At 42.9% G+C, this 12,133-nt stretch overlaps 1 protein-coding gene across 7 annotated transcripts in view; it reads left to right on the top strand.

Annotated features, from left to right (window-relative positions):
* The window catches only part of LOC111243454 (teneurin-m-like), a 131,273-nt gene that overhangs the window by 99,070 nt on the left and 20,070 nt on the right, over positions 1 to 12,133 (top strand). For 6 of the 7 annotated variants that reach the window (XR_015322724.1, XM_022789076.2, XM_086982268.1 and 3 more), the window contains 8 exons: positions 1,476 to 1,689; positions 2,130 to 2,327; positions 2,596 to 2,805; positions 3,245 to 3,430; positions 3,793 to 3,945; positions 4,066 to 4,273; positions 6,444 to 6,470; positions 10,319 to 10,438. Coding sequence is in view for 6 of the 7 variants with exons in the window: in XM_022789076.2 (XP_022644811.1) it covers positions 1,476 to 1,689; positions 2,130 to 2,327; positions 2,596 to 2,805; positions 3,245 to 3,430; positions 3,793 to 3,945; positions 4,066 to 4,273; positions 6,444 to 6,470; positions 10,319 to 10,438 (1,316 nt within the window). In the remaining variant the exon portion in view is untranslated. The remainder of the gene's footprint in view (positions 1 to 1,475; positions 1,690 to 2,129; positions 2,328 to 2,595; positions 2,806 to 3,244; positions 3,431 to 3,792; positions 3,946 to 4,065; positions 4,274 to 6,443; positions 6,471 to 10,318; positions 10,439 to 12,133) is intronic. The other variant, XM_022789058.2, reaches the window with a different exon arrangement.

Raw genomic sequence — 12,133 nt, 5'->3', positions numbered from 1 at the left:
CGTCTACGATTTGACGATTGCGTGCGGTTCCGTACGATGTGAGTTTTCCTGTGGAGACTTCTCTCGGTTTGATTGTTTGTTTACTCCTGCGTGGAGCTGCCGCTCGCAGTGGCGAGTCTGTGCGTGTTAGCTGTTCCGAGTTTGCTTTAAGATGTATACTCGCCTGTGTGATCTGCAAAGCAGATGACTTATTTGTCTGCACCGTTTTTTTCTTTTTTGCGGCACTCTACACTGGCTCCCACAGTTATCCATACCTTTGCCACGTTGGCTTTCCCCTTTTTGTCGACTGCCTTTTTCGGTCTGCAGCATTTGTGCTGTCTCAAGGGCTCCCCATCGAAGGAACCATGTAAAAAGACAGTGGGGTACTAGATGAAGAGAGGGTGGACGGAAAAGGGCGCACAGATGGAATTGCACAAATACGTCGTCGTGCCCGCATGACACGGACAAAAGCGACATCGGCTCTACCATCTAGGTGGCAGCGAGGCCGGCTGACGACTATCGATCTGACAAGCGACATCCGCTAAGAAACGCAGATCGGGAGAGTGAGGGCAGGGAAATGGTATATTGCTTTCCTTCCTCCAATGACGCACCTGCAGTGCGACGACACATAGTTGGGGTCATAGTCGACGGTGGGAACAGGAGGAGTGTGGGAACGGTAAAACCATTACGCCAAATTGACTCTGCGGAAGTAGGCCGACGTAAGGACGCATTGCCGTAGCACGAAAACAGATACAGATTCTTTTCCGTCCACGTCTGTATCTCTTCTTTCCCGAGACATTCGTAGACAGAAGCGCACCAGTTTCTCCTGTGGCTATATTCTCCTACCTGTCGCGACTTGTTAGTTGGGTGTCACGACGAACATTTGCAAACTGTAGACTTCGCTTTATCTGACCGGCAATGTAATGAAGGCTCGCTGCGCGAAAGCGTGCGCGTGCTACTTGCATAGTATGCCATTGATGTGTCCAAATTTACCATTACCGTATACTTAGCTTCTCTGCGATGAATTGCATTTGTATTGCTGTGAGAAAGAATAGAGTACGAGTCGAAGAGTAAGTAATACACACAATGTCAACGAAAATCGCATTTACAGAAGTTAATAATAGTAAACATGGCATCACGAGTGAAATCAAAACGTTAGTGATTTCTATGAAGGCCTATGTATATGGTGGCAGACACAAGGGAGCGTACCTGCTAACTATGGTTTCGATCATTAATCAAATGAGCCCCCACTCTCTCACTCTGTGTATATGTGCTTTATATATGAAGCACTTTAACTTTTTTGTATTACTTCATTTGATTTTGAGACGTAAGCTTTAGTATTCTTTATGACCCTCGTGTTTTCGGCTTCACTGAACAATGTATTTAATGTAACAGGAAACATTTATTTAGGTAAAATTGATGTGTAAGCAGAGTCAAAATCACGTTTTTTGTCCTGCCGTTGGCGTTCTGTCTTGTTTAATCCGTTACATAAACAGTTAGAAGAGGTCGAGCTGGTGCATTTCCTGGAGTCTGGAACGTGGTACGTAAGTATCATCAACGACGACTTCTTGGAGACGACAATGGCGATTTCAGCATCTATTGCCTTCGACGTTTCTACCTTGTGTCCTAACAGCTGCTCCGGACATGGCCACTGCGAAATGGGCAAATGCACCTGCCATCCAGGATACTCCGGGTCGGACTGTTCTGACAGTGAGTATCACTGTAAGGATTGTCTGCGTTGTTGTTTGTTTTGAAGGTTGTTCACGTATATCGATAAGTTTAATTATTAAGTGGCTAAACGGTTCTAGTGCTATGATTAGAGATAACAAAGTATTATTCAGTTGCATAATTTTTTGTTAACAATATAAAGATTATTTATGTCACTTACCTTCAGGTTCAGACTAAGCCTGGTTTTTCGAAAGTACCTACGACAACGTAAAATCACTTGCATGACGAGAATCTCATTCAGATTTATAAATACAGGAAGAACTGAAACCGTTTTTCTCCAAGTTACCCGAAAGTTTTCCTAATTTCTAAAAAAATATCTAGCTATAAAACGTGGAACAATACAGTATGTGCCAATGCGCTAAAGCAATTTTATAAACCATTTAATATCTGAATTTATTATTATTTGTCATTACTTATAACAGGTGTTTGCCCCGTACTTTGCAACGGGCATGGACGCTTTGTGCAAGGCGTATGTCGCTGTGACGTAGGCTGGAAAGGGGCTGAGTGCGGTGTTTTCGAGAGGGATTGTGAAGTTCCAGATTGTAATGGGAACGGACGGTGTTCAAATCGAGGACAATGTGTCTGCAAACCAGGTTTCTCTGGACCGGCTTGCGAAAAAGGTGATTCTTCATCATTTTACGTTTTTAACAACAACTCATTCAACTGTTCAATTTAAACATATCTGGGTTACCGCCCCGTTTTACAATCGTTTCGTGACCAATACGTATATTTTTGTTTAAAGAACATTTTAGAGAGAATTTGCCTGCCGAGACTCCCAACTGGACTATTGAAATCCTAAATTCGATAACACAGCAGGTTAATTTTTGACAATATTAGATTCGGTATAAAAATAACTAACCGCTTATTATTATTGATATCCTCTCTTAGTGGACTGCCTTGACCCATCGTGTACTTCACACGGGGTGTGTTCTGGGGGCCTCTGCCATTGCAAAATTGGTTGGCGTGGCCAAAATTGCTCGGAACCAGACGACCGTCTGAACCGATGCTTTCCCGATTGTTCGCAGCACGGAGTCTACGATCTTGAAGCTGAGAAGTGCGTTTGTTTTGATCACTGGACGGGCAGCGATTGTTCCAGGGGTCAGTACTGGCCTAATAAATAAACAATTGTTTTGACCTTATCTATTAATTTATGCGAATTTCTCTTGTTCTAAAGCGAATACGACTTTTTTTGACTGAATTTATGATCTAGTAGGATCCAAACCGAGTTTGTAATAGTAATAAATTACTTTATTTACCCACATGAATCGTGTTGGACTTTTGTTTCGCTGGGGCAAGTAGCGCCCCCTTTCTATCTAACCTTTTCTAAATAAAGCCTTAACTAGTACTGATAAAGCCTGGTTATTTTTCAAGGACAAGCTTCTAGCTTATCGACAATGGTTGAGCGTTCCTTAGCAAGGTACGATATGATCTTGTAAGCTCTCATTTTTACCGTAATTTATTAAATAGGTGTTCAGCTATTTGGAATATATCCGTCATCTATTGACACTTTTCTATATTGCGTTTCTTTACCGTGTAGCCAAATGCAATCTGGACTGCGGCGCATTTGGACGATGTGAAGAGAGCCGGTGCCGCTGCGAGCCGGGCTGGACTGGTAGCAAATGCGACCTGCGCGAATGTGATCCCCGCTGTCAGCTACATGGACAGTGCAACAATGGCACCTGCATATGTATACAGGGATGGATGGGCAAACATTGTACAATAGGTTAGTGTATGCCACACATTGAGGTACTTGTCTTATAATCGTAATCAATATGAAGATATTATATATATTACCTTATTTTTTGATCCTTCTAACGCGCTTCTCTTGCGTTAGAGCTAGTTGTGCCCACTCAGGCCATCGGTTGACGAAACAACTTCAGTGTTACTTTGGGGTGTATGGTTTTCATTAAAATAAATACAGATCATCCGGCAGAATTAACGAATTGTAGATTCTTTTTCTCTCAATTTCTCTGCTTGTGCTGGTTTAAAGTGAAAAGAAAGTTTCAACATATTCAACTTAGTGTGCATATATCAGTGCTCACATCTCCGAAATTAAACTTACATGTTATGATCGACGTACTTCAGAGGGCTGCCCAAGCGGTTGCTCGAACAAGGGCAGCTGTGTGAAGGATGAAGCGAGTTCGTTATGGAAATGTAACTGCCAGAGCGGTTGGGGTGGAAGAGACTGCAGCGTTCACCAGGAGACCAAGTGCAAGGACGAGGTTGACAATGATGGAGGTAAGAAACTAGGTACTGCCAACTACTCTTCGACAACTCTGCTTTTTGTTAATAAACATCACAAAGCATGTATTATAATAAGGAAATTATTATACATGAGTAATACGTTTTCGTTTGCAGATGGACTTATCGATTGTGCAGACAGTGAGTGCTGTTATCGGCCAGAGTGCCAAGACAGCTTGCTGTGCATTCATTCACCGGAACCCCAAGATATCCTGCTGCGCAAGCAGCCACCCCCAGTAACCGCGTCATTCTATCAGAAGATGAAGTTCCTCATCGAGGAAGACTCAGTGCAGAGTTACTCGCATAAGGACGAGTACTCTGAGAGGTAGGGCACCGTCAATTCGTTTGTTAGTTTATTATCATTAATGTTTTGTGCGTGTGTTTCCTAGAATCGTTCCTTAGCACCAGCAATCCAACTGCATGACTCACAATTCCAAGTTACCGCTCCCTCACACATATCTTGATGCCTCCATATGATCGGCCTTGATCTTAACAGATCGAGTCTCAAAACGGCATTACATAGTCCGTGACTAGTCATAGATCATTGAATCGTGTTTAATATTCAACGTAATATTATGACAGTAACGGCAACCTATCATGGACGGTTTTACGTTAGATCATGTCAAGTCATACCTGATTCTCTCACATCACCGTATGCCATTTGCTCTCACTTTGCCCCTACTTGTCCTTCATTTTGGTTACCGCCCCACCATCTCCTTCCCGCCCCTTTTGAAAAAAAAGCTTATTTTTCGCTTTTTTACAACTCTGTTAGTCGTTTCATGTTGTTAAAGTGTGCATGCGTGTTGGCTCACTCATATGTTGTATGTATCAGAAAGGGAAGAGCTTTATGCCATCCTTTATCCGAGGTTCGCTCTCACGCGAGAGAGTCGCCCGGATCTGTTTGTTGTTCGTTATCCGTTGTTCGTTCTGTGTTATACGTTTCGAAAAAAAAAAGGTAATAGGAGAACCAAAAAAGGCTGATAAAAATCACGCAAGTCCAACTAAATTCTCCATATGTCAAATGTTTAGTACGTGGCATAAAATATACACCATGTTTTTTACATATTTCGTGTTATCTATCTATACGTTTTCATTAAGGGAGAGGCAAGATTTGTCCCATCTGTCGTACGGTCAGCGAATTTGCTGAGTCATTTGTTTTCTGACATACAGCTACATTTACTAGAAGGGAAAATTCTAACTGACACCGTCTCGTTTCCTCTATTAATGTTTTTCCTTAATAGAGTCCCAGATGGGTTCCTCACTTAAACAGGCATATTTAGCCCAAACATATTGTATTGCGTTTTCTGCTTGTCATACCGCATTATCAGAAAAATAGAAAAATGATACAACAAAGGAAAAGAGGGGGCAACGGCGTAAACACTAGTAGAATTATGACCTACCTTCCGATGGATTGAATGGCTCTTTAGTTAGCTCAAATATACTGCGAGAATTGGGCAAAGCAGGCAGAACGGCAGAAAAGGTCGTCAAGAAAACGTTTCGAACGGGACACCAGGCAGTACTGATAGTAACTGCAGTAGACTGGATGTCCGTGGCCTGAGTCAAAGAGCAAACCAGATCATCATGGGTACGCTAAGAGTGGGTTAAAAATTATATTTATTTTGTTTTCGCAAGAGCCGATAATTGTAACAATAAAAAACAAATCCTTTCCCTTGCACTACCTATTCTATCGTTCCTCTTCCATTCTACTTCCGTGTCCTTCTCGCTGTTCCTTTAACATGTCTAGGTCCGATTGACTGACCTGTCTCATACATGTGTGTCTGCCGAGCTGTCGAGTTAGCACCGAGTGGCGGGTGCGGGATAATTGAAATCGTTCAACGACGCTCAAGCTTCCTTACTCTCTTCGACTCGCACCAGATCCCACCTATGGGTCAAGTCACTAATATTATCACAATAGGCCACAGCTCCCCATCTGGTCTCTTCATCTTGATAACACAGGACTTGGACAATCGATTTAGTGTCGAGGGGGAGGAAACGGCGGTCGAAAGAAAGCATAAAGAAAAATATAAACAAAGTGCGCTCACCAGACACTTGCCCCAGCCCTGTTTACCTTTCTTGCTGTCAATTACATACTCGCCTCTCGCTTCCGTAGTGTGCATATAATAGATATACATGGGCTGTATGTTTTGCCGCGGACTAAACTAAAAAAAGAAACAACCAAAATTTGCAGCACCCATTGCCCCTTCTGCTTAAGGAAAAAATACATGAAATTACTCTGAAACCTTATTAAGCTTGCTCTTAGCAACATTGAGACTAATACATGTCTCTATGTGAATGTATTGGACATTTTGCGTGTCGCTCTCTGCAAAATAGTTTTAGTCATCTAGTAGCAGACGTAGACTTATTTCTCTCGTTAATGTTACAACGTAGTGGGCAACAAAAATCGTATTGTTGTTGTTGTTGTTGTTGTTGTTGTTGTTTCATGTTATTCGTGTTGGTTCTACATGTTTCTATATAATTCTTTTTGTACTTCGCAGCCAATTTTGGAGTGCCTTCGTAAAAAGGTGAGTTTTGGTGCGACACAGCAAGCGAATGTTGCTATTAAAGATCACCTTTGATCTCTGTAAATAATTTGTCCTGTCACTTAACGAATTAATACCTGCAATTACTCGTATTCGTTCTCTCCTACTTTTTGTAAGACATTTCATTCGTGATCGTCGAATTGAATCAAACTAGAAGTGAAGGAACAATAAACAGTGACCCAAATAGAGCCACACGAAACGGTTATAGCAATCACTGAGGCTGCAACAGCTAAAAATGATTCCAGTGAATTGCTACAATCGTGAGTCGCACCAAAGTTCATGCCAATGGGAGGTCGTGACGTCGAAGGCCGAAGGTTCAGCAAAAATATGAAAGCATACATGAAATGGAGCAGAAAAAATTACCCCGCTCATGATCGCAACAGCAAACGTACTCTCAGCGTGAAACTAAAAAAAAATCCTAATTCGACACGTTCTGTCCTTAGTGGTGAGTGTCGCCGGCCATCGGCCGAGAAAAATCACGCAGCAGTCCGGTGGAAACGTCGAACAAAGAAATGTCCCTAAGCTGGAACTGACTTGTGCTAGGCAGAGCGTGCACCGGTCGCGTTGTATTACGCTGAATTGCAGGGGCATATCAATGTGTGTTTTCACCTTTTACGTGTTTATCGTGGCCGACCCGACTCAGGCGTGTGCCTTCATCAAGCCGCGCTATAAAAATTTCGAGCGGGCCCCGACCGAGATCTGTTTCGTGTTCAAGCATCAATTACGTCCTATTTTATTTGTCTATAGATATATATTTTATATAGTCATGTACCCACATTGATACCATCCGGGAATACAGTTCAGTTATTGGTCGTTTATTTTTGCTTTATTCATTTCTTTTCTATTAACCTATTCAGTACTTGTCTGCGTTTGGCTTCGTGTGAAATGCTCAATCAGTGGATAGTAAACTATAATTATTCCTGGTCTTCTATGCCTAGTGGATTTTACACTTTCTTTCAATTTGTTATTGAAATCCCGCGGCCCGCAGTTTATGTGAAGCTGATTTCTCTTGGTTCTAGGGAAGATGACGTTTAGTTATCAAATTGTCGTTGTATTTCATATTGTTGTATCATGAAGCTTTGATTGAAGCTGCATCCTTGAAATGTATTCTCTACGAAGGCAGATGCTTTGGTCTTAGATAGACTAAAACGATATGAATCTTTCTAATAGAAACTTTTCGGCAACATAACAATCATATATATATATCATAATCTAAATCGTGTATGTGCGCGATCTTCTCATCAACTAATACCACGCTAACTGTCTTACTCACCGCTGACGATCACTACAGCTCAAAAAATCCGCCATTGAAATTTGGATTACATAATCACGTCAAGATGGGTAGGATCTGCAGACATTCATTATGCTTGTAAATAAGTTCTTCTTTTCGGTAACTTAGTTCAATTACTTTATCGTATACACCGCTCCACTTATACTCTATTAACGATTACCAAAACTGCCATTATGGAATTGGCTTTATATAGTTACAAGTAATAGTAAACAATTCCATTTTACAGCATTTGCCTCTTTCGTAAAGTGCACGTTATAGGTTACACGTAGCATCGAAAGTGCGTCTTCTCAAAATTATTATAGCAGAGATAAGGCCACAGATATTTTGTTCTCCTATTTGTTTATTTAGCTAAAAAGTATTCGTGTTCCCGTCTATCAATAGAGACATTCTGCCAACGTTTAGATGTAAATTCTTTGCATTTTAGTACCATAAGCCACATGTTATTTGTTTACCGCGTATGGTAAAAGCCGGTTTTCGAATATATTTGGTACCCAGTTGTAAGAACATGCGTATCTTATAATAGTCAGCCGGGTTCAAGATGCAAATCTGAAGATGGGAAAACGTATCGAATGTCCTCCTACATGAACGATTCTGATATCATGAACAACGCATCGAGATCTACTCCCGCCTTCTTTCTAGGATCTAGCACCGCCATTGCGGACCGCGCAACTAACAGGAAGTGTTTCAACTTTGAAATCACTACACGCGAATGCATCGACCTTATGACCTTGTTGTCATAGTCAACGGTCATCTAAAATTGGTCACTCACCCAGGTTGAGAGCTTCATTCGCGCGGTCGGTTAAAAATCCTTGCCAGAAGTCTCGGTGATACATTTTTCGATAGCCTTGTCTATGCTAGACAAACTATACAGTATGTGGCCTGCACGAGTGGGCTAAATGAAGTCGCGCACGTTGTTGACCCCCGGGTGTGAACTCTGGTACAACTTTTCCGCCACTCTTCTCCGGCCTGTCCATTGACCACCAATCATTGAACGAGGTCTTATCGTGAAAGGCGATATGGTTTGCAAGCCTCTTCACTCAGCAACGTCCCATTACTCCTGAGGACGATCGTCACCGTAATCTACAGCGGCAGCAGCAGCAGCAGCGTTGGCTTATAGTCTACATCCATATTCTTCGGTACCTCTCAACCCGTTCTGTCTTCTCTCTCTGAGCTTCGTTTTTCACATGACGAAGCCCCCACTTCCGAAATGTGGGCGGCATTCTGTAACGACATTAGCCAGACCACTGTTGCATTGGCGACAGCTGTTGAAGCTGAAGGGCTCAAGTTGAACGAGCATGAGGAAGTACTACCGCACTTCGTCTGGTCACGCCCTGCTCAGTGATTGCCGCTTGTTGTTGGCGGCTGCAGTAGTTCCCGCAACTATAGCTCCGTTACCGCCTCGCGATTGCAATTGTACTCTTGTGTCGTTACAACATAGACTCGACTGGTACGAAGGGCAGAAAGCATACTGAGGAATTGGACGACGACACCTGCTGGTTAAGAAAGGAAAATCGGCTTACAGAGCCTCGGCCCGACTAACGGGGGCAGCAGCAATAGCAGCAGAGGAACGCACAACACTTCTCGCAAATCGCAGAAGCATAACGTTGCACCGCCTCCTGCAGTTTTCTATTTCCCATCCGCGCCCTACCCGTTGCTCCTTTCATTGTGGAAGCTGATTAGCTATGACAGAACCATGTTTCATTTCACCTGTAGGAAGAAAGCACATGTATGTTCACATGTGCTTCCTTCTTATTGAGAAACTGCCCCAACTTACCCGTGCAGTCGGGCCGCGTAGGCTGGCCGGTGTCCGATGTGCAAGCGTTTGAGTGCTGTTGCTGGTACTACGCGATCTAGAGTTTCGTTGTTGTTAATGCTGTTACTGTTGCAATAAAGCGATGGTGGCTTGCGGCTCTGTGGGTACAATCGCTCGAGCCTTCAAACGATGACAACCCGAGAGGGGCCGGAGAAGTTGGACGGATAAGTTGGACAAGAATGTGTAATAAAAGTATATATACCAATGAAAAAAATACATGAGATGACAAATACATATAACGTCGCAGCGCAGCAAAGAGCGAGTCGATTCCACCCTTTATTCTGCAATCTTTATCAACGAAGAAGAGCCGAAGTATATAGGACAAGTTGTTAGGAACTGCCTAGCAAGAAGCTTGGAATCTATTTTTGATGTAATACATCTAGACTTAAGCCTTTTATAGCCTAGAGGTCCTAGTTTAGTCAATCAGCGTGCAGGCTCGTTTACGTTGTCTCTCTTTCTCACGCTGCGCAAGTTTTAGTCATCTTACACTTATCAGACGATGCTACCAAATGTCGCCCATTAAACATCTACATAGATAGAGAACAATTAGCATATATACTTGTAAATGTAAGTCGTTCAGATTAGTTTTCTAGTAGTAAGGTTGGGTGGTTATTGTCACCACCTTAATGTTGTGGATTGAGTTGTCTTCCTTCTCCCGGGTTTACCCCCGGGGGTGGTTGGGCACTCTCAGCTACTAACGGTGTCGGTGTTGACCAACCCACCCAGTCGCGTGTCGGTGATTCGAGGACGAGTGATTGGCCGAGAGGGCAACGGTCTCATCGGCATTCGAGTGAGCGTCGCCACCGACCCACAGTTTGGATTCACACTCACCCGACCAGACGGATGGTACGTATGGCATGTGTGAAAAGTATGCGAACGGATAGAAGCGCAGAAAAGCTTTTTCATTCTTTGATATTAATCTTTTTTTTGCTTGTCTAGGATACACTGACCTCACTGCTTGACAGACATGCCTATATATGCTAACTTGGCATAGTTCAAACTAATGCCATTATGGTTCAGGAAAATACGTACCGGAGTTTTGAGAATGAAAAGAGTGCGTTTATTGTGTTTGTATGGTTTTTGTGCTCCTTTCTGGCGACGTTAGCTCGTACCAACTTATGACAATGCTTTAATTAAGTAAACAGAAATCACCGAACTGATTTGGAAGTCGTCTGATATAGTTATTTGTTAGCTGAGGACCTATTTTGATAAGAATTTAATATATAAGGATGATATCGCAAATGAATCGAACTGTTTGGCCCAGATGTTAATCTTTTATAGAGCTTCGTCTATTCTAGCTCGATCTTCGAACTGTATCCAGCCCGACATTCGAAATTAGTTAGCGGTCGGAATATACTTTGATTTCTATCACTACTTTGGGTCTTTGGTGTCCATATTAAGTATGAGTTCTTTAGATCAACATAAAGTATAACGCATGGTAGTCTAACATTGCATACTGCTCCTTTCGTTCCATGTCTATTACACCAGGCAAATATCTTCAAACCCTAGAAACACCTTTCGAAGCAGAGGATTTAACCCCAAATACCTTGTACGCAAATTTAACTGTACACCTAACTGTACAATTCAATATTCTGTGTAAAAGTTTTGTCTCAAAGCTTTCTCGCCAAAAGCATGCCCATAGATACACGTTTGTCGTTTAAAATATACGCATTTCCGTAAAGTAAATAAAAACAATGGTCGATCACGTTTTGTCCAGCCTAAGTGGAAAGAGGACAGTCATGTAGTATGGTATACCATCATTGTTATTATTCTAGTTCCGGTTGTTCGTGAATGAGCGGCCACGGGAAAAGCCGGTACACGTCAGCAAACGCCGAGGGGTTAGACTGTATCTGTTTAATGCACACTTGAAATCTTTTGGTGTCCTTTCGTAATTCTGCGGTTGTTAGTTCTCTTCTCAGAGAGGGCTAAAGCAGTGCGCTGCGTCTATTTAGTACGTCCTGCAACCCTTTTTAGGGAACCTAGGCGAGTGGCACTGACGCCAACGGGGTTTGAAGAGCTAGAGAGCGGTACGGGCACTAGGAAATCAGCGAAGGAATAAGAGGGAAAGTGGCAGGCGGGCGGGCGGGTAAGCAAAGCGCAAGCAATAGCACAGCACTAGATGGTGAATGAAGCCTGCTTGCCCCAGCTAGTTTTCAACTGGCTTTAGCGTCCTTATCCGACGATTGATTCGAACGGCGGGCGCAGCAGCTGTGACGGCAGTGTCAGCGGTGGCGGCTGCTCTTGCTGCTGCAATACAAACGAAGTCAATTTTTCGTTTCGAAAATCATCTTAGGAGGAGACTATTCAGTCTGACTACGTAATGCTGCAGTCGGTAGCCATGCGGACTGGTCCCAATCCACCAGTTTTATCCTTTCTGCCCCCTGTGGGAACCCTTCTGTCGCGTACTATACAGGGGTAGCTAGTCAGCTAAAGGCTATTACTGCGCGACACATATATACATTCAAATATCCAACCGTGCACGAATAGCGGATTGCAAATCAATTAGAACCTGGAAAAAAAATATAATTTGCTCGACGTTCA

Source organism: Varroa destructor, unplaced genomic scaffold, assembly GCF_002443255.2.
Source record: "Varroa destructor unplaced genomic scaffold, Vdes_3.0 BEIS01000001.1, whole genome shotgun sequence".
NCBI lineage: Eukaryota > Metazoa > Arthropoda > Arachnida > Mesostigmata > Varroidae > Varroa > Varroa destructor.
This window is presented reverse-complemented; position numbering and strand designations above follow the sequence as displayed.